This window comes from Pomacea canaliculata, linkage group LG5 (genome assembly GCF_003073045.1).
Source record: "Pomacea canaliculata isolate SZHN2017 linkage group LG5, ASM307304v1, whole genome shotgun sequence".
NCBI classification, from domain to species: domain Eukaryota; kingdom Metazoa; phylum Mollusca; class Gastropoda; order Architaenioglossa; family Ampullariidae; genus Pomacea; species Pomacea canaliculata.
The window spans coordinates 7,183,796-7,205,806 of NC_037594.1; the positions used below are offsets into that span (position 1 = coordinate 7,183,796).

The 22,011-nt window shown below is 41.8% G+C and overlaps 1 protein-coding gene across 1 annotated transcript in view; it reads left to right on the forward strand.

Annotated features, from left to right (window-relative positions):
- LOC112564431 (prominin-1-like) overlaps positions 1 to 20,750 on the forward strand; it is a 30,830-nt gene extending 10,080 nt beyond the window's left edge. Inside the window, exons 3-28 of the mRNA XM_025239251.1 lie at positions 2,123 to 2,178; positions 2,393 to 2,598; positions 2,840 to 2,960; positions 3,475 to 3,541; positions 3,670 to 3,756; positions 4,126 to 4,268; positions 4,795 to 4,872; positions 8,632 to 8,686; positions 9,165 to 9,250; positions 10,144 to 10,208; positions 10,875 to 11,027; positions 11,473 to 11,599; positions 11,930 to 12,021; positions 12,513 to 12,603; positions 13,229 to 13,351; positions 13,693 to 13,752; positions 14,163 to 14,204; positions 14,670 to 14,723; positions 15,197 to 15,283; positions 15,529 to 15,597; positions 15,921 to 16,013; positions 16,205 to 16,329; positions 16,540 to 16,587; positions 16,942 to 16,971; positions 17,171 to 17,207; positions 18,070 to 20,750. Of these exons, the coding sequence (XP_025095036.1) occupies positions 2,123 to 2,178; positions 2,393 to 2,598; positions 2,840 to 2,960; positions 3,475 to 3,541; positions 3,670 to 3,756; positions 4,126 to 4,268; positions 4,795 to 4,872; positions 8,632 to 8,686; positions 9,165 to 9,250; positions 10,144 to 10,208; positions 10,875 to 11,027; positions 11,473 to 11,599; positions 11,930 to 12,021; positions 12,513 to 12,603; positions 13,229 to 13,351; positions 13,693 to 13,752; positions 14,163 to 14,204; positions 14,670 to 14,723; positions 15,197 to 15,283; positions 15,529 to 15,597; positions 15,921 to 16,013; positions 16,205 to 16,329; positions 16,540 to 16,587; positions 16,942 to 16,971; positions 17,171 to 17,192 (2,180 nt within the window). The 3' untranslated portion in view covers positions 17,193 to 17,207; positions 18,070 to 20,750. The remainder of the gene's footprint in view (positions 1 to 2,122; positions 2,179 to 2,392; positions 2,599 to 2,839; positions 2,961 to 3,474; positions 3,542 to 3,669; positions 3,757 to 4,125; positions 4,269 to 4,794; positions 4,873 to 8,631; positions 8,687 to 9,164; positions 9,251 to 10,143; positions 10,209 to 10,874; positions 11,028 to 11,472; positions 11,600 to 11,929; positions 12,022 to 12,512; positions 12,604 to 13,228; positions 13,352 to 13,692; positions 13,753 to 14,162; positions 14,205 to 14,669; positions 14,724 to 15,196; positions 15,284 to 15,528; positions 15,598 to 15,920; positions 16,014 to 16,204; positions 16,330 to 16,539; positions 16,588 to 16,941; positions 16,972 to 17,170; positions 17,208 to 18,069) is intronic.
- The last annotated feature ends 1,261 nt before the right edge of the window (positions 20,751 to 22,011 follow it).

Sequence of the window (22,011 nt, forward strand, 5' to 3'; positions counted from 1 at the left end):
TCATTATTGATCCTCCTGGGACATTATTTATGCTGCGAGTTGAAACATTTTGACTGAGGGCAAAACAAGGTAAACAAAGACAAACATCTTATCCACGATTTTGTGTCAAAACTCTGCAAACACTGCTTCATGCTGCTGTACCCTCGGGCATCCTTGTCTCTGTTTTATTACAACAGCCGCTGTTTGGGACACAGATATACATATATAACTACGGGGACAAGACGCATGTCCCTGAGTTCCCCATGTTGCCCATGCGCAGACTTACCCTCGCCTCATGACCACAGGCCCCAGGTGGTGAGCGAGGGCAGAGAAATTTCTCGAAAATAGCGATGTGTGTGTGTCTAAAGGCTCTGTTTGCACCTTCCACTCCCTTGAAAACCTGAATATCTTTCCCAGGAGAAGACCATTTCAAAAGAAGTCCTTGGAACAGAGGGGAGTGTCACAGCGCTGCCTTTATGCAAATATTTGTTTTCCTTTGGTGTCCTAGGCGACTTAGCCACATAGTCCCAACGTTCTTTGACACGTCACGTACACTAAACACATTATTATTCATAACCTACAAATGTTCTTCCTTCATGCCTAGCCCCTTTCTCTCTGTCTCTGACGAGGAAAAAACAAAAACCAGAAGCAGTAGATCTTTTCTGAGGGCAAGACCTTTGGTCGTGAGGTATTTTCATCGATACACATGGCTGCACACTGACTTCGTCGTATTTTTTGCCAAGAATCAACTTGTAAATTAGTGAATAGTTCGCAGTCATAGGGCTTAGTTGGTGTTTTGACAGGTCGTCGTGAGTTCTTGCTGTTACAGTCTGGTGACCTGGCTTGTAGGTGTCGCTGTCAACTCTTATGTCGAGTCTTTGTACCTCAGGTCCTCATGTCAAGAAGCTCACAAGGAATATTCTACCTAAGCATTAGACTTGTGACATTTCTAATGTTGGCGCCTGTAAGGAGATTATGTTTGCAGCGTGATCGTCTTGACCTTACGGTCGTCTACCCTCTGTCTACCCTCCAGTCTATCTTGTCGTGTAGTCGATGCCATTGTTTGCCAAACGTAGGATTAAGTGTTGGGCGACCTGGACACTGAAGAGCATTGTACACACACTTTTGGTATCTTTGTGGAATATTTGACTTCTGTGTTTGCGTGCATGTGTGTTTGTGTATGTGTGAGAGAGAGAGACAGAAGGGAAAAAAGAGAAAGCAGATAAAATAAGGAAACAATCGACGAGAAATTTGTATTGAAAGTAGCTGAGCGCGCGCGTACACTCTCACACACACACAGTACTTCAACCGTCTTTGAGATCTTTATGATGAAGGCACTTCGTTCCCCGTGTGAGGCTGGGTTTTATAATAAAGCGATCGAGCGTGTACAAGGGTTTTATTGCCTCCTTGTCCTCAGCGATCGGCCTACTTCTTCCTTGTTCATTGCGACATGCGCAGACCGCACGCTTCTGTGACACTCCAGTTACAGGAAGTTCTTTGGCCAAAATAGGTCACAGGGGTCAAAGACGAGTAAGGTGACAGGTGCTTGAAGGCAAGAAGAGGTAGTGAACAGGTGACAGACACAGGTGACTGCAGGTAACTCCTCGCGTACAGACTAGACTTTGAGTCTCGCGGAATCTCGTAGGACCACGAGGCACCACGGACTGTCACAGTGGAACTTGTCTCGCGGTCTAATTAAATCACACACACACTGTCACACAGTGGACCCTGTCTCTCGGTCAAAGTTCACATGCACCTTGACTTCATCCCGTGCTTTCCACGCACCCCTGCTGCGCCTCAATTTTCCCTTTCCTGATAAAATCTTATTTCATGTTACTTTATCTTCCTCTCAAGTAATATTCTAGCTTGTTTTTGTTTGTAATTTTACAAACTTGCGATAAAATTTCGTAAAAGCCAAAGCAATTTTTTTTTAAATCCTACAAACTGTAGTGCAAGAAAGACATACGCAGACAGTAGAACATCCCTGAACTCTAAAGCCATGTGGACAATTGTTTATACAATGTAAAGAACAGCATCGTAATACAGTTTTAAAATGTCAAATCATTTTGAATGTAGGAAAAGCAAAACAAAAAAGAGATGATGTTTCAAATAGTTATCTTGCTATCTTTTCGGGTTTTTTCAGACAAATTCAAAAGCCTTTTTAATGGCAATGGAGACATGGGAACGACCGCAAAAGAGGTAAGTATGAATATGTAGCTCGATTTAAAAAATCAAATAGGTCAAGGTATTAACTCCCTCAACCGTTGAACATCAAAGTTCTGTTGACTGCAGGCAAAGAGTGTCCTTCAAGCTCATAAAACTTACATCATGTGAAACATCTTTCAAGATTGCAACTATGAATCTTTAATTGCTTCTCAGTCTCTGAAACTGTTATCACTTGCTTGTCATCAAGCTCGCCTTGGACTTCGTCGGCTTCGCCATCTGCCTCGTGATCGGCCTTCTCTTCATCGTCATCTTCCCCATCGTGTGCCTGTGCTTCTGCTGCTGTCGTTGCTGTGGCAACTGCGGAGGGAAGAGGCTGCAGAAGTACGACCCCAAGGCGGGATGCAAGCGAATCTGCTTTGGAACCAGTGTGATGATCTTGTCATTATTTATCATGTAAGGATTTTCAGAAAGTCTTTTTTCTGCTGTAACACCTGTCTGTCAGTCTGGCTCCTCGAGCGCACGAGAGAAAGAACTACATGTTAATTAATTAAATTCAAGCGGTCTCTTTGAAGAAGGCTCGGCCAGGTATGAAAATTTTACGACACAAAGGAACTTGTTTTTTTTTATCTCAACTGGGGAAAGTTTCTTTGAGTTGATTTGAAGTGAAGATATATATCTTTCTGCGGCATTTCAGAGCCGGGGCCGCGTGCGTCTTTGTGTCCAGTGACCAGATGAGCAAAAACCTCGGCAACATCAACCAGACCATCGGCGACAGCTTCGACGATGCCGAAACATTTGTGGATAACATTGACAGTGTAAGTAGCTTGACATTTAGCTCACTGATTTAAAAACAGATTTTTGAAAAACTGACTTCTCCAACCTTTGTTTGACACCTACAGTTACACTTCTTTGCATTTTGGTATCAGTGATGATTAGGTTTCACCGTATGAGATATACTCTGTGTGTGTGTGTGTGTGTGTGTGTGTGTGTGTGTGTGTGTGTGTGTGTGTGTGTGTGTGTGTGTGTGTGTGTGTGTGTGTGTGTGTGAACGTATAACTTGTATTCATTATTAGATAGTTCAAGCATATTTTTAATTTTCTTCATATTCTTCGATACTTTACTATTCTTTTAGGTTTCTTTTTTATCCATCGCATGAACTGTTCAACCGATTCTTATCTCTTAAAACAGTATAAATAGAATCCTTCGACAACTCCACGCCTTTTTAGCTGCTACAATGAATTATTTTAAACCATTTTAACCAATGTTAACAATTAGTGCTTGTTCCAACAGAACAGCAGACCGCTGAGAAACTCTCTCTTTATGTTGCAGCAATTCAATCGCTTGGGAACTGATAATTTTCTGTTCCTGACCAACACTGTGGCTGTATATGTGAAAGGTTTGTAGCTCCATCTCTCTCCACCTCTTTCACTTTCATCTTTTCAATAACATTTTATGTTACAAGATCGTACTCGGGGCTTCTCTCGACTTGGAAATAAATAATGTCCAATTTCTGTGCTTGGCCAGATGCCGCGGGCGAGATGGCCGGCAACATCATCTTAGCCGTGTCGACCGTGGTGGGCCTGGACGCGCAGCTCAGCAACATCTCTGGCTGTGAGTTTAAACATGTTCATCATCCGGGTATCTCAACTGTCCACAGAGCAGCAGTGAAATAGTGTGTGTGTGTGAGAGTGTGAGAGAGGGAGAGAGAGAGAGAGAGAGAGAGAGGAGAGAGAGAGAGAGAGAGAGATTATGTACAACAGATTAATATTAATGAGACTGGTTCTCGAAGCATGCAAACAATTTTTTTTCTATGTACCTACTTACCTGTCTACCTGTCTACCTGTCTACCTGCCTACCTTTTTGCGCATTGTTCTAACGAGAAAATGGAGTGCGGCCATTGGCAGAGCTCACTTCATACTAAACTGCACTCGTCCCATTCCAACATCTTTCTTCCTCATGTCACATGTTGTCTTTGTGCAGTGAGCCAGCAAGCCCAAGTACAGATTAACGACATGTCGGTTAAAATTACAACCGCAGATTCCCAACGGAACACAGCTGTGGACAGTCTCAGGGCCGCCAACACCAACTGTCCAAACTGTTTTAATAACCAAATCGCCACACTGGTGAGTATGGTGGCGCCATCTACCATAACCGTGAATGCCATTCCGTGAAGTACTCGAAGCGTAAATTAAATATAATTATAACTATTACATTTTCCGTTGACAATGCATACCAATTAGTTCGGTATCTTTTCTTACGACGAGAACTGCAGTTGCTTCAAGGAACCATTCATGACATGATGACTGAGTGAGACAATTACAGTAAAACAGAGACAGAGACAGAAAAAAAGGAGAGAGTGTGTGTGTGTTTATACATGAGAGAGTTAACTTATCTACTAGTATGTAGGGGAGAGAGAGAGAGAAGAAAGTGTTTGCGAGAGAATGTGTTTATTTGTTTGTTTGTCTCTGTGCGTGTGTATTTAGTCTGTAATTGTATCTATGTAACAAGCTATGCCAAAAGAGGGAACTAACTAATGACAAAAAGCTAAGACGACCGTCAACAATGTACAAAAGAACAAACTGTCAACTGCCCACCCGTCTAAATGGTTGTGGGAACAGTTTTATTCTGCGACTTGTTTTCTGTACACAGAACAGTTTGGATTTCGCTGCGATGTCCAACCAGACAGACAGCCTGAAAGCAAAGGTCACCACCGATGTGTTTAAAAAGGCGAGTACCGCTGTGGATTGGTGGAGCTGTTGTCTTTTAATTTCAAGTATTTTTTTAATTGTTAAAATCCCTCCTATTCCTTCAATTTCTATTTATATGCGAATATATATTTTCTTTGGATTCAGGTCAGGTCAGGTCAATCCCATGCCCTGTCCGGGCGTAGGGGGGACCGTCTGGCAGCAGCAACAGACAGAATTTTCCACCCGGTCCTGTCTTGAGCACATGAGAGCAGGTCTGGCATCTCACGTTCGGTCCATTCTTTGATGTTGGTGACCCAGCTTTTCCTCGGACGACCACGACGACGGCTCCCTTCGAGGGTTCCTTGTAGGATCGTCTTGGACAGGGTGTTGTGGCGGGTGACGTGACCGAACCAGGCGAGCTTGCGCCGCTTCACTGTTGCCAGAAGGGGTTCATGTGGGCCCACGAGGGAGGTTACGGTGCTCCGTACGTAGTCGTTGGTCTTGTGTTCGCGGTACGAGATGCGGAGCAGCTTTCTCAGGCACTTGTTCTCAAAGGCCTGGAGTTTCTTCTCCGTTGCGGCAAGCAGCGTCCAAGTCTCGCAGCCGTAGAGAAGGATTGACACTACGAGGGACTTGTACAGCCTGTGCTTGGTACTGAAGCTGATTAAGTTGCTTCGCCAGATCCTCTCCAGCCTGGACATTGCGGATGTTGCCATACCAATCCTGATACGGATCTCTGCTGTACAGCAACCATCTCTAGTCAGGGTGGCACCCAAGTACTTGAAGCTGTTGACCTCCTCCAGTTTCTGGCCGTTCATGACGATGTTGCTGCTGTTGTCGGTGGTGGAAATAATCATTACTTTGCTTTTTTCTGAGCTTATTTCCATGCCATAGGCCCCCGCTCGCCTGGAGAGTCTGTCCGTCAAATCCTGAAGTTCGTTGTTACTGCCTGCCATGAGGTCAATGTCATCTGCAAAGCGTAGGTTGCACAGGGGTCTGCCACCAATGGAGATTGAGGTAAGGTGGTTGTGGAGGGTTTCTTGCATGATTTTTTCAAGGAAGATGTTAAAAAGGATGGGAGAGAGTAGGCACCCTTGACGGACCCCGATCGTCATCGCGAAGAACTCGCCTAGCTGGTTGTTGAGTAGCACCGCGCTGGAGGCGTTCTTGTAGAGTGCTGCTACCATCTGGATCAGTCCCTCCTCTATGTTGAATGATCTCATGACCTGCCAGAGTCCATCGTGCCAGACACGATCAAAAGCTTTTTTGAAATCGATGAAGTTATGGTATAGTTCACGATGATGCTCCAGGTGTTTTTCTATCATAACACGGCAGTTAAAGATCTGTTCTACCGTGCTTCTTCCAGCCCTGAAGCCAGCCTGTTCTTCTGCCAGCAGTTCCTCTGCAATAGGTTTTAAGCGGTTGAGGATGATTCTGAGCATGACTTTGCTTGGGTGACTTATCAGACTGATGGTTCTGTAGTTCTGGCACTGCTTCAGGTTCCCTTTCTTAGGGAGTGGGATGATGATAGACTGAGCCCATTCTTCTGGCCATTTCTTCTCTTCCCATATCTTTTGACACAGTGTGGTGAAGGCCTTGGTTGTTGCGTCTCCTCCATGCTTCAGCAGCTCAGCGGGTACGTTGTCCACACCAGGTGACTTTCCTCCCTTCAGACTGTGCATAGCTTCTCTCACCTCATCAGTGAGGACTGGCAGGTCTTCAGTCTCTCTTGTCCCAGTCTGGTGATGCTGGAGAATGCTGGTGTCTGGTTCGATCTTGTAGTTGTACAAGTCTTGGCAGTATTCAGTCCAACGGCTCAGTACAGCAGCTTTCTCCGTAAGGAGCTGTCCGGTGCTGTCTTCGATGACTGTGGCTGGTCGCTGCTGAGTCTTGGTGAGGGCCTTCAATGTTTCATATGCCTTCTTGCTGTCTCCGCTTGCCATGCCTATTTCCACGCTGCAACACTGGTCTTCGATCCAATCTTCTTTTGCCTCCTTCATCCTTGTTCTGATCTGCTGGTTGACAAGTCTGTACTTGTCTGCTGTCGTCGGGTCTCGACCTCTCTCTTTCTTCAAGGCTCTCCTTACGTCGCAAAGATCAAGGATGTCGTCTGTTACCCAGGGTTGTTTGCGCTTCCTCTGCTTCCCCAGCACTTCGTCTGCAGTAGAGAGTAGCACTTCTTTGATACTTCCAGCAAGGGTGTCTATGTCGCAGTCTAAAGTAGTCAGGGCTGCAAATTTGCCCCCCACCTGGGCCTGGAAGATCCTCTCTGTGTCCGGATCTTTGAGCTTCTCAAGGTTGAAACGGATGCGAGGGCTCTTATTGTTGTCACGTCTCAACTTCAGTTTCAACTTGAGGCTAGTGAGGACGAGGTTGTGGTCGCTGCCTATGTCAGCGCCAGGAAAGGACCTCGTTTGTGCTTTGTTGATGCTTGATTTGAAACGCTGAGGCAGCAAGATGAAGTCAATCTGGTTATGGACCAGACCTCCCGGCGAATGCCACGTTACAGTTCTTGACTTCTTGTGCGGGTGGAGGTATTGGCAATGGTGAGACGGTGACTCTGAGCGAATTCTAGTAGCCGTAGGCCTCTTGCGTTGGTGTTGCCTAGGCCAAACTTGCCGACTGTTCCTGCCCATTGTTGGTAAGCGTCAGGGCCGATCGTAGCATTCCAGTCGCCAAGGACAAGCAAGATGTCTTTCTTCGGAGTTTTCTTGATGATGTTGTCCAGCTCCTCGTAGAATTCCTCAACCTCTTCATCTTCGTGTTCTGATGTTGGGGCGTACACTTGTATAATGGTAATGTTGTGCGGTCGAGCAGAGATTCGGATGGAGATAAGTCTGCTAGAGACTGGAGTGCAGCTGATGACAGTTCCAGCCACCTCCTTCCTGACAATGAAAGCGACACCACGTTCATGCTTGGTTTCGTCTCCGCTGAACCAGAGCTTGTGGCCTTCATCTGTAGTTGACTCCCCGAAACCAGTCCATCGGACTTCCGCAAGTCCCACTATGTCCCAGCGGTAACGCTGTAACTCTTGTGTGAGTTCTTTCACTTTGCCGCACTGATAGAGTGTGCGAACATTCCATGTTCCGATAGTAGTCCCTTGTGTAGGCAGCTTAATTGTCGACTTGGGTGTAGACTTGGTTCCAGTAGCACACTTGTCGCCCCCTCCCTGGAGACCACCAGAGGGGTGCGCGGTCGTTGGTGATCCGGGCCTCGACCGATCCGGCATGTTGCTTCTATTCTGTTTTGCTACCATAAGTCCTTTCAGTGGGCTTTGGCGAACTTGGTGGCGCCCATCTCCTCTCCAAGTATTTTATTGACGTGCATAAGAACACGTCAGCCCCTCACAGCGTTTGGCCCGCCAGCAGAAGCGGTTGCCGGGGTGTGGCTAGGTTAAGGACCTGGAGCCAGCTGTGAGAGTTGAGTGCCATGTGAGGACCAGTGCTCCCGTCTGTCCCAGGGGACACTGCTGCCGGAAAGTCAAAGGTGCGACCTCTACATGGACACCCCAGACACCTTTGGATTATGTGTTGAAAATTTAATGTAAATGAATTCAAGAGTGAGTAAATGTCTGTGCTGCGATGTGGGACTGATGAAGACTTTGCACTGAGCTCGCATGTACACAGAGAAACGCGCTTTACAAATCATCATCATCGCCACATTGTGTTCTTTCTTCTTTTTATAATGGCTTCATGATGTAATGTCTGTCACATACACATACAGAATCTACAGATTCGCTAAAGAGATTTCTTAAAGTTGTTTGTCTATATTCATATTTATATGTTTATGTATATTGCAGATGAAAGATGATGCCAACGCTCAGATCAACTCAACTGTGACAGCTGAGATTAGCAGTAATGTCATTTCACACTTGTCCTCTTTCTTTACATTCTTGTCCTCCTGAACCACTGATGCATGGGCAGACGTGAGGAACTGTAAATAAGCCATGAAGCTACTTCTGGTGTTTTAACATAACAACGGCTAAACATCCTGAGCAAACCCTGTCTTTTCGTCTTTGTTCTGGACATCTTTGTTTTGGTCTTTGTCTTTGGTTTCAGACAGACAGACAGACAGACAGACAGACAGACAGACAGACAGACAGACAGACAGACAGACAGACAGACAGACAGACAGACAGACAGTTATATTTTTCAGCTCCCCGTATATCTATATGTTGAGGACACTGTAGACAAAGCTATAATGTTGATGAATGCCAACTCAAAGTGCTTTATATACATAGGTAAAGGTAAAGATACAATGCACACAAACATACCTATAAATACTGTAGACGATGGAACGAATACTCTCACAACAGTCTTTGTGTCCGTGCAGAAGTGGACGTGGCAGGAGAAATGAACAACATCTACAACGATCAGCTGAAGCCGCTGCTGAGCGAGACCGGTTCCCTGAGATCCACCGTAAGCATTTTGTACTCGAGGTCTGGCGCTAAGACCAATAGGTGTAACCTTTAACCTTCTGGGGACTGTTATTTGTAACCTGCTACAGAAACTACCCTACTGTCCTTAACCTTCTAGGGACTGTTAGTTGTAACCTGCTACAGAAGCTGCCCTACTGTCCTTAACCTTGTGGGGACTATTATTTGTCCCTGCCATACAAGCGGGACTAAGAGCAAGATGTTGGCTCAAAGAGGGAAAGTGCTTCCACCTCGAGACAATTTCACGGATGAGTGAAGAAGGTCTTTGTGTGTGGGGAGAGTGGGCAATGGAGCCTGAGTACTCTGAAGAGACCATTTTGTCTAGGTCTAGTTATCGTACCACTGGGCCACTGGAGCATCTCTTTATCAACGAGTATTTTGACATTTCATTTATTTTATTGCAGACGAAGCATTAACCTTGTTGGTAGTAGCGGGATGAACATCTTTCACAGTTATGGCTAAATTTTACCTCATTCACGATTGACATTTATAGAGCTGTAAGTTTTGTCGTGGGTTTTATCACAAGTGTTCTGTGACCCTTGGGTGTCAAGTAGCCATTGTTCCTGTAAGAGGCACATATAACTGTTACAGAAGACTTTGCAATCCACCAACTGATTTGTCGGCTTTGAGAACGTCCTTTTAAGGCAGTAATGTTGCCTCTGTCGAATCACCTTGGATAAAAGTGATAGAAAGTTTTTTTTGTCTGTCTGGAAAAACGATCTGTCAGAAAACTTCACGTTGGCTGTAACAGAAATGTATGCTACAGTATGCTAGACTACAGTATACATACAGAATACATGGTGTGCTAGTATACAGGGTGAGGATACAGTATTTACTAGAGTACATTGTATTCTTCTTATTTTATTTATTTTGCAGGTGAGAAACACAAGAGATAGCTTAGGAGACTATTCAAGCATGATAAAGCCCTACGACAAGTACAGGTAGCTATGATCAGACATACATGTACATACAATAAAGGATAAACAAGGAAAACTGTATATTTAGAGAGACAGAATGAACAGACGAGCAAACGAATGACTTTATTGATTAGGTCATCCACCCTTTTCAAGGGGTAAGTGGTTTACGGGTGAATAAAGAGATAAGGTCTTAAGCCAAAAATAGCCGTGAATCACTGGTAAATACTGTCAACAATTATATTAACATTCGGTTATTACAATCCAGCAGACAATACTCTCATTCAACAAACATCTATACGAATGTTAATGCCTTACAAACAAATAATAGATAGAGAATTAGAAGAAAATTTTATCGTCTTGCCATTTTGCCTTTGCTGATTGTTCGGTAGTTATTTCTGTTATTAAAATTATTAGTATGATTAGTTTATTTACTGTCATGTTTACTTTCTAAACTCGTCTCACCGTGCGTGCATATCTGGTTGTTATCTACCTGCTGTCTTTACCTGCCGACGATGTTGCGTGTTGTCACGTGATAGATGTTGATGCTTCTTTGCATGTTGACAGCAGTCTTATGTTCCAAAGATGTACAGGTGTTCATATCGTACCTGTTGGTTCTAGAATGTGTCGTCGGGTGGTATGCAGGTGTCGGTATCACCTGTAGGTGTGACAGATCATTGTGTGTGTTACCAGGTGGTATGCAGGTGTCGGCATCGCCTCTTTGCTGGTGCTGGTGGCCGTGCTGGCGCTGGTGGGGGTGCTGTGTGGTTGGTGTGGAAGCAGCGCCAAGACCCGACCCACAGAGCGAGGAGGAGCGTCCAACTGCGGGGGGATCTTACTCATGTCGTGAGTCCCGACACGTGTGTGAATGGTGACAGCACAAAGCTTGCCGGTTCAAAACCCATGTAGCACAGCAAAACTTCTCTAGCCGAAAAAAATGTCGGGAATAGGTACAGTGAGTTTGGAAAGTTAGGGTAGTGAGGGAGAGGAGAGGGGCCCTGCCTTCATTTTTTTTTTAAAAATCTGGAGCAGAAAAAAGTGTGGTTTTTAATACCCCAGTACTCAAAAACTAAAAGTTACTGATCTGTCTTGACCTTTCACTTTTAAACTTTCACTTTTAAATGTAACCGTGTTTACTGTTAGTGTCATAGCCTGGCGGAAATTGGCAAAGTGGGATAACCTGGGAAGGTAGTTGGACATAAGAGGTCTGTCCATATCCCGGGGTTAGCTCTAATATTTTGCTAGAAAGTACAGCTTGCTTTCACGATAAATAATCTCATTTTTTTTCTAGGTCGGTGGGTTTGATCTTCATCTTCTCTGCCTTGATAATGTTGCTGACCACCATTCTCTACGTCGTTGGGTCGTTGTCAGAGCGGTACATGTGTCAGACCATGCAAGACTTCAGTCAGGTGGATGAGGTGAGTGTCTGGTTTATACTTTCTTCCCGATCCACGGTGATACTTTTCTTCTCCACATTTCAAAACCACTAGACAGGTTTGTGATCTGCAAGAGGGAGCGAGTGAAGGAGAGAGAAAGAGCAATGTAGTACGTTCGACATTTTTTTCTAAAAAAATGTATTGAAGATGCGATAATTAAATTTTACTTTGCTTTTTTTAAATACTTTTTTGTGTCAGACGGAAGAGAAAGTTTTGAGTATGTCAGTGGATCTCGACAGTTCAAACATGTAATTTTCTCCTGTTCGTGTACAATTCTGTAGTTTTAGCCGAGAATTTTGTTAACATTTTTAGTACATCAAGATCTTTGGTTCAAGTTTCGAGAATGGGTTCAGCTTCAATGTCATGAATCATTCCATGAAGATGAACGTGTCCGGTGTAATGAAGTGAGTGATCTGTCAGTCCTTTATTCTTTTCTTGTTTTCAATTATTCTCAGTCTGTCAGTCCGAATATCACAGCTAATGACATTTGTTTGTGAGGCATATCAAACAATGACCAATAACATCAAAAATAAAAGATCAAGTTTCTGTCCTGTGTAGATATTTAGACAGAAGCGTTGAAATATTTTTCAGTTTACACCTTTCTCTAAAGTTTCAGAGAAGTTAATAAACTGGTGAGCTAAGACTTTCCTTAAAAAAAGAAATACATTATTTTGAAAGGATTGCATGCTTTGGTTATTTTTTTCTGGAAAATCTTGATTACCTGATAATTCTGTCGCATGAACATTTTAACCGTCATTCAGCGATTTATCTTGTCTTTAGTCAATCGAGTAATTAACAGAATAATTTATATAAAATAAAAATATAATTAACATGACTTGATTAAGCAGACAACAGATTATTTAACATAGAATAAATAATTTGGATTTGCTTACAGTGGCTGCAGGAATGACTACACACTGTATTCCGTCCTGGGACTCGAACCAATCGTCAACGACAGTCTGAAGATGATCAGCGATTTCAAGGAGGTGAGTGACCTGTAGCTTACCTGAGGCTCGTGTAGATTTGTCAGCCTCATGGGGGACCTGGAAAATACCAGGTCAGTAGGTGAACCGACATATACTCGTGAGTACCGACACTGAGAGGCGTGTCCAGACGATAGCACCGAAACGATCATGTTCAGACAAAAAGAAGAGCATGCTGAGAAGCGAGTTTATGACATAAAAAGTCAGTGAATTTGCTGATAATATAATACACATGCATCACACAACCATAGCATCACACAATATAACACAAAATAATGCATTACAACTTTATTGTTTCATGAGAAACATTCGTGTAATTTGTTGCCAGGTATTTAAAAGAGAAACATAACAAAAAAGCTTTCTGTCTGTTTCCGATTTGTGTTGCCATTTTTAAAAAGTTATTCTTCGAAACGAATTTCAAGAAGCTAGAAACTGGTTCCTAATCTTTTGTGACTGAAAATGAAAGAAGTGATGCACTTCCATGCTGCAAGTGGTGGCATTCGGACCAGGAGTTCTCTGTCCTACGCAGCTATTTCGAAAGCTATTTCTACAGGTCGCATCGATAAATAAATAGCGATATTCGTGCAGATTGATTGATTGATCGATTAATTGATTAATTGATTTCCAGAACAACCTAAAGTTCAATTTCAACACCGCCCAGCTGACCACCGACCTCAAAGACATCAACGTGACCCGTGAAATCAGTGCGCTGGAGAACTCCGTCAACGACCTGAGCACGCTGAAAGTCGCAGTAAGCTGACCGACCTTTCAACCTTTGAACCCTTGACTCCTCTGATCCCCATCCCTCGTCCCCTGGCATTCTCCAAAAAGTGTGTGTGATGTCTGGGTCTACCCGTGCAGGATGTAGTTACTCTGGACTAACTGTGTTCCGCAGCATCTTTCAGCAAAGTCTGCCCCATACACACCCTTGTCTGTCTGCCTTCCTGTGAGTGGTGCGTGAGGCCAAGTCGATCAAAACAGCGGACGGTTACTGTATTTCCTTCCCAATATTCTTACATCTTCTGATTTGTTTTATACCCAGAAACAACATTCAGTTCGAAGCCCGCAGTAACTTGATGTCAATATTTTCAGATACAAAATATGACGGCGATTGTGAACGCCACGAGGACCTCTGTAGCAATCCACCCCAGTGTAAGTTTAACATTGACAGTTACGAGCGACAGACGGAAAGAGTGTAGAATGTAGAAGTGTGTGAATATTAAGGTTGAGTGTTGTGTAACGTGTCGTGGTGCGTGTGTGTTGTGTGACGTTTGTATGTTCATGGTGCGAGTGAAAGAGAGAGATAAAGAATCTAGCAGTGCAGTGAGTGGACGGACTGTAATACCTTTTATGTCATGTCAAGACCTATGACTATGAACTTGAATGTTTTGGGGTTGTTGGTTTCTTTTTGTTTGTTTGTTTGTTTGTTTGTTTTTGGTTTTTTTCGGGGAAGGGGGGATGTTTGCACATTGAAAAGATTGAGCGAGTGATGAAGAGAGAATGTAGACAGGATATGAAACAGCGTTTATTTTATTTTTCTTTTCTTCATAATTTTTCCTCAGTCGCCAGACACTAAACCGCTGGATGATCTGATAAGCACTTTAGTAAGTATACAATGGAGAATTTATCTAGTTCAATTATTGTCGTCTATTTTCGAGGATTTCAAATCGATCTCAAATCTAGACATTCTTTTGAAAGAAGAGAATTACAAAAAAGTGTTTGCATTTCTTTTAAGATATGAAATGGTAACCAGTATATTCAGACTTGAATCTCGGCAACCTTAGTATTAGCAGAGTTAGAAAAAGTCAGGTTCAGATAGTGCTTATAGTTTCTTTGATAAAGTTTGGTAATAGAAATACCAATACTTACCTGCTAAACTCCTGTAGCCTCAGACACGTGCATTTCTCGACACTACAGGGACACGTGACCAAAGCCTGGGTTGCTGCCTTTGTAGAAAACCATAATGGTGGAAGGGGGTTGGATATAGGCAGTTATATGTACACATGTACATAGCAATGTATTTTCGCGATTATATGATTCAGTAAACATGTCTGACTTTTAATCTTCAGGTGGACATGGAGAATATTGCAAATAATCTGCAATCAATTACTCAAGACATAAAGGTAGGTGTAATCAGAAATGAAGGAATGAGGAATGAGTGGATGGCAGGGCAGATGTCATTGATAACCCCCTCCTTAGTTTGCATGCATTGATTCATTTGTAAGTTTTTTGTAAATGCCCGATGTAGGTTCTGCACCAACAATTTTCATTTGTATCGTCTTGAATTCATCCTACAATAAATGTTAAGATTGGTCCAGGTAAATTTCCCCTTTTCACTCAAGGCTGATTAAAATCAAAAGCTGACACACTTTATAGACACGAAGATGTGGGTAAGGGACCACTAAAACTAAAATAAGTTGCTGTCAAAATATGAAGATGGACAAAATGGGATTCGTTTGACCGCTGCAACTTCTCATTACTTTTTCTTTAATTGTTGCTGGAGAGATAGACACTGATCACAACAAAGAGCTTAAATCGATGTGACTGACTTTTGGATTAGGAAAAAAAGTATTGATGCAGTCTGCTTGACTTTCAGACAGAGGCACAAAAGCTTCCTAATATAATCAGCACTGCACAAACCCAGCTCACCAATAACACCTTCATGACGGACCTGATCACAAAGGTAAGTCGAGCTCACCATCTCATCTATCACTATCTATCACTCTCATCTATCACCCTCTCATCTATCACTCTCACTTATCACTCTCACTTATCACCCTCTCATCTATTTAAATGTATAACTCGGGTTCTCACTGCCCCTGATCACAAATGTAAAGTAGGGTCACACACATGTACTCACATTATCGCTGAGGTTTCTCGCAAATTTTAGTGGGTTTCTCTCTGAGCTCGATGCCAACCATGTTTCAGGTGACAACTAATTTCATCAACGCCATTTTCGGATTTGTCGACTCCTACATCGGCGATATACTCTCCAAGGTAAGCTGTGCGATTCTCATTATTTAAAAGGAGAAACAACATATTAATTATGAAATTCCTGGCGGTGCCGTCTATCTTACCTTTTACGTGGGCGCTACGTGATTATCTGCTGTAAAAACGTCAACGATTTACACCGGCGACGTGAGATAGCGGGATGTCATATGACACATAACAATACCTGTAAATTGATGTAACAGCCTGTAAATATGGAGTTACATGATAGCAGGTTAATAACCTCAGTTTGTTGATGACTTCCTCACGTATCATTGTCCGCACTGTGATGACACCACCATACTGACTTGTGGACATCTTGTCTTGCACAGCTCAAGACAGACGTGGCCAAGTGCTCCCCTCTGTACTCTATCTTCAGCGCCCTTGTGGTGGAGACCTTCTGTCACGGGATGGTGGACCCCCTGGTGAGTCCACACGAGTCTTGTCAGCAGTGTAGACCAGCATCACTCCATCTGTCTCGTCTACTCTTTGAGTCTAATCGTGGGTGGCATACCTTGTGTGTGTGTGAGAGAGAGTTGAAGAAAAGGGTTCACAACCATATTTTGACATCGAAGACATTCTCATGGTTTGGTCAATGAAATCTGTGCTATTTCAGAATGGTTTCTGGCTTGGACTTGGCTGGTCCATTTTCTTCTTCATGCCGAGCCTCATCCTGTCTGTCAAGCTGGCCAAGCACTTTAGGCGGATGTTGTACAGTGATGGTTATGACAGTCCAAAGAGGTATTAATTCTGGCTTGTCTGCTTAAACCAAACTGTTAGCACTGTGTGTCTGTGTGTGTGTGTGTGCGTTTAAAGCATCACTAATATGCAAGCCTGGTCTACTTCATACCTCGCTCATAAGCAACTTAATGGTGAGAGAATTGAAATAACTACATATTGCGTTGACTGTTCTTGCTGTGTTTTTCTCCTAATATCTCTCCTCTGTTTCAGACCCACTACTGAGGTGTTCACTACTCAGACGTCCCAGTCTATCACTATGTAAGAACTTTTACCAGTTCTCATACAATGCTGTTGTAGATTTAGTACATGTTGAGCCCTCGTCTGGCACATATTCATGAACAAATAAGAGCTGTAATTGTTTTACCATGTTATTTTATGCGTTGAACACTCAGCAACGCTGATCAAGATGCTGTACAACTACCTGGGTTATTTTACCAACTCTACTTTTCAGATTAGGCAGTGATCCATGTGATTGTACAGTGTGCACCATAACAAACTAGCAGTGTCCTATTTCTTTTTCTCTCCTGCCCTTTCTCCTTCTCTCTAGTCTGTTCCATCTGCCTGCTGCTCTTCCTCCCTTTCTTATTATGTGGTGTCACTTTTTTTTCCCAGGGGCGGATCATACTCCACTCCTAAGCGCAAGTAAGTAATAATAATAATAAAAAAGTGATTTATATAGCGCAGTATACTACTGTGTGCTATTTTTATGTCAATGGCATATTTTGGGACTCTTGTGTGGATATGTGTGTGTGTATGCCCACACTTGTTTTAGTGTGCAGAGTGTGTGTGTGTGTGTATGCAGGATCTTGTATGTATAATGCAATACATTTATTTTCTGCAGGAACAAGGTGGCACCCTTTTAAAGGAAGCATTTTGTGGTAAGTAGGTTTGGGGTAGAGGCTCACCTGTACTGGTCTGTGCAAATATTTTTGTAGTGTCTGGCCTGTGTGCATAATCATTAACTCTGCTGGGTTCTTATAATATTCTTTGTACATAATCTTACTGTATTGTGGTTGTTGGCCCACATATAATCTTAGTGTCTATCTGCTTATAATATTAATATGCCTCTGTCTCTGTACAGAAGCTTATGGTGTCAATGTATTTATTCATACTGTCCCCATGTACTTAAAATACTGTTTCTTTGTCTGTGCATGTAATATTAATGTGTGTCTTTGTGCATATAATCAAGCTGTTTCTGTGTTTGTGAATGTAATGTTATACGTTTGAGCTTATAATCCTGCTTTGTCTGTGTCCATGCACATAATCTTACTGCATGCTTATAATATTTCAGTGTCTCTGTTCATGCACATAATTTTACAATGTCTGTGCACATAATCTCACTGTCTCTGTGCTGATAATCTTGGTATATCCTTACACATTCTTACTATATCTGTGTGCTTAGAATTTATGTGCTGCACTCTTTCAGTGACTGTTGCATTACAGTCATACATTGTCTCTGTGCTCATCATCTTTTTGTCTTTATAATCTTGTGTATGTCTGTGCACATGACCTTGCCTAGTGCATACATGTATGAAGCACATGAACCAGCGCAGGTGAGCCAGGTGTTTTCAAGAGAAAGACTTTTTGTTACTGAGTTGTCCCCTCACATCGAAGTGGTTATATATTTGATTCCCCAATCCCATCTACTGTGGATTTGCTTTGTTAACCATAAAATATTAGCAATACTTGGTGATAAAAACATATATGCTGCTATAATTTGTTTTGTGTGGGTTTTTTCAGTTCTTCGAAGTTGTCGTACCAGCTGCAAAATATCCAACAATATCTTGATATCCAAAGTGTTAGTCAGCATAACAGTCAAACACTTTCAACCAACGCTTAGACCACCAAGAACATAAAGTGTTTGATATGATTTGTGCCTTGGGAGCTTTACTGAAAAGTGTGGGAAATCTTGTGTTTTGAATTTACCCTAGATATGGTTTCAATCATCGCAGTGAAGCTATATTCTAACACAGGTGTTGAAGCAAGTTTTCTAGCAACTCAATTAAATGAATGTTTTAAAGTGACAATTCCAGTATTTTGGTCCCCAACAGTTCCCTTAACCTTACTGGGAATTTCTGCAAACACCAAGCCCACTGTTTGATGTTTCCAAACATCAAAGTAGGTGTTATCTGTGATACAAAACGACTGTATAATGATGATTAGTAAAGGCAGTGATGACTACTTGTAAATTTATCAAGTTTTTAAAATTATTTTGAGGTTTTCATATTATTTCTTGACATTATGTTTTAGTGATTTTGTAAAAAGTTTGTACTAAACAAATAGTTTTCTTTGTCAAGTTATGAGTGCAAAATGTAAATCACATACTTACAACAACAACAACAACAACAACAACAGCAACAACAACAACAACAAGCTTTCTCCACAAACCCGTGCGTTCCGTTGTGTCTGAAGGGGAAATTTTAGTGTTGTCCTTTCATGGGAAGATACTCTTCAGTACAAGAAGGAACAGCTGACACAAGCTATCTCCCTTGATTCTATTTCCGTACTGAATATTTCATCCTGGTCGGACGTCAAGCTGCTGACTGCGATTGTAAATGCTTAAGAGAATATTTATTTCTTATTCTTTTATATGTTTGTATAAAGTTTATTTTAGGCAAATGATCCGAAAAGAACCGTCAAAGACTCCACCAAGGCCATATTTAAGAAATAAAATGTTGTACAAGCATCGACAACCTAAGAATCTGTTGGACAGCTTCAAGCTGTTAGCGTGGTGCAGTTAATTAACTCATTCATTAATTGCGTTACTGTAGACGGAGGAAGTAGTTTAGTTCGTCGATAGTCTTTTCTTTCTTATTATTTTCATTATTATTTATCTTAAAGTGATGAATGTCGTTCTGTGATAACTAAAAGTGTACACGACTCCAGCCCGAGAGTGATTTGTACTCCTGAGTGAAGTTCCTACACCAAGCCCGGTGCCTGTTAATTTTATTTTGTTAGTCTGCAGTCGACGACTAGTAGCGCGAGCAGTGGATTTCTGTAAAAAGTTAATTGTATATGTTGAGAATGTAATCGTTAGTTAAAACTTGACTATTTTTTCTGGATGACCTCATAAAGGTCACAAAACGTCTTCTGAAGAAAATTTGTCGCTTATTTTGTTTCTTGGTTTTGAGACCGAGTCCACTGTCTGCAAATGGTAAACTTCCGACTTATTAAAAAATTTTATTTTACACGTTTCTCAAAAAAAAAAAAAAAAAAAAAATCTATATTTTTTCCTGTTCAAAAATAGTTTGTACTTTGTTGACTTAATTTATCTCTCTTGTTGTAAATTGTTAAATTGCAGTAGAGTTTGTAAAAAATAAGTGTGCGCGCGTCAGTCGGCGTGTTTTTGTACGTGCGTGTGTCTACTTGCGCGCGCGTGCGTGCATGCGGATCTTTTGAAGAGTTGTCGAACAACAATCTGTTAAATACCGTTACAGTAGAGCTGTAAATGCAGAGATGTCCTGTATTAAATGTCTGCGTGTGACATATTAATAGCGTCCTAATTTATTGGTGGATTCGGCCCTCTACAACAACCTTGCCGGAAGTTCATAAAATGTTCAACAAAACCCTTGAGACCTTCACTGTGTCTATCACAATGATTTGAGCTAAACAACTGTTTGGCAAGTGAGCTGTTAATTATTTTCGGCAATCAGGGAATAAACATTTGGCGAACTGTGCCAGTCGGCATACCGCGCAATATCCGGGTACAAATCAGCCATGGGACATGGAGAGGCTGTTGGACATCTGCCCCTCCCCCTTATTGTACATATGATATAACGGAACATAATGCCCAGACGGCAGGAAAGCAAACCAACTTCGGTTGTCCGCTATAGTTTGCTCAAATCCTGACCTTTGGGACCTTGTTGCTTGTGTTGTAATTGTTTTGTTTTCAAGCTGACACGCAGACAAAAGGACGAGGTATACATCTATTCATAGAATGACACGCGAGCCAAAGTTAGGATCTGAACCTGATAATCTTTCTAGCATCCCACCCCGCTTCCCGCCATTACTATTATTCATACCTGCGTTCAGTCTTTTTTTTTTTTTTTTTTTTTTCTAGAACCGTCCTACGAATAAAATGCATCTATCCAAAGATTTGTCTTTTTTTCTGCTACATGGTCCTTGTCGTCTGTCACTGTAATTATAAAGTTATTGATTAATAATGTGTCATAATGAAACCAATGATAGTACGTTAATCCGTCCATAATCTGCATAAAGAAAATCTGTGATACCATTTTTTTGTATTATGTTTTGTGAATATATCTTATCGATTAGATGTTTGTGGTATCATTTGGATATTCAGACGGTTTTACTGTACATATTTTTGTTCTCTGAATTGTAAGGAATGTATGTAGGCTTGAAGCAAACGTTTTACTTGTGCAAATAGAGTAGAAACTACAAATAAAGTGATTTAAACTTTCTCTTTGTGTTTTGTGTGTGTGTGAGAGATATCGGTGGTGGTGGAGGAGGTGAGATAATGAAGTAAAAATCTGTCGTTTAGAAGCTGAACCAGTCTAATCCCCTTTGTCAAACAGTCTATACGCCAGGCAGAATTTACAATGTTTGAACGACCGATCTCACTCACATGCCCAACACTCACGCATTCGTCCTGACTTTTTTTTACGTTCTTATGCAAAGACAGGAGCCTACATTGAAAGATGATAAAACTCTGATTGAACTACAAGAATCAAAGATACAAAAAGTGATTGCTGCACCTTGATTGGAAAACTCACTACCCTGCAGATGGAGCTTTTTGGAACCTACTGTCTTTCAATGGGCAGTGGAGAGATAGCCATTGTCGAGTATTTATGCTATCCTACTACTTCAATCCTAAAATAATTTACAAACTATTTGTAAATCAAATCAGAAAAAACTTACAACACTTTTATTTGAAATGCACTAAAAAGAATAAAATAATTTAATACTAAAGTGTGAGTGGCCTAAGAAAAAAAATTATTTTACCCTTTTTACTGCATTTCAAATAAAAGAGCGTTTTTTTAAGAAGTTTATTTTAAAAACGTTTTAGTATTTTAAAATTTTGTTATTGATTTTTTTTTCGTTTTATTTGTGACTTTATTTCTTTCCGAAAGTTCGAATTCGGGAGACAGCCTATAGTTTACTAGTCCTAGAGCATCAGTAACCTATCTCCCCTAATTTGACATGTAAGTTCTCATATAACATTACATTTTAAAACACTTTTAGTATTTGTGGACTGCTGGAAATTATCAAATAAAGCATTGTCGCCGAAATTACTCACTGGTGAAAATTTCAGACTTCTAGGACAGTGGGAAGTGGGTCAGAAATCGATTATAGAATTTTACAGAACACGTACAGAGTTCATTGATAAATACATAAAGCTGATTACTTATCCTTTCGCTGTTACTCGTTCTCTCGGCCTGTCCACGCCGTGCTGCCACATTCACATAACTTTCACTCCACATGCTGTCACCTGTCCCTGACATGCTGCAGTGCAACAACAAGGGTATACTGTGCAATAGTTGTTGGCTCAGTTTTAATTGAATCCAAATTTTGTGTTTTCCCTTTTGTATACACCTTCTCTCTCTCTTTGTGTGTGTGGTGTATAAACAATTCATCTTAGGCCTGTTTGGTGCTACCGTGGTGTCCTTTTTATCATCATCGAGCAGCTTTAAATTACGTGACCAGTCACGACACCAGCCTCTG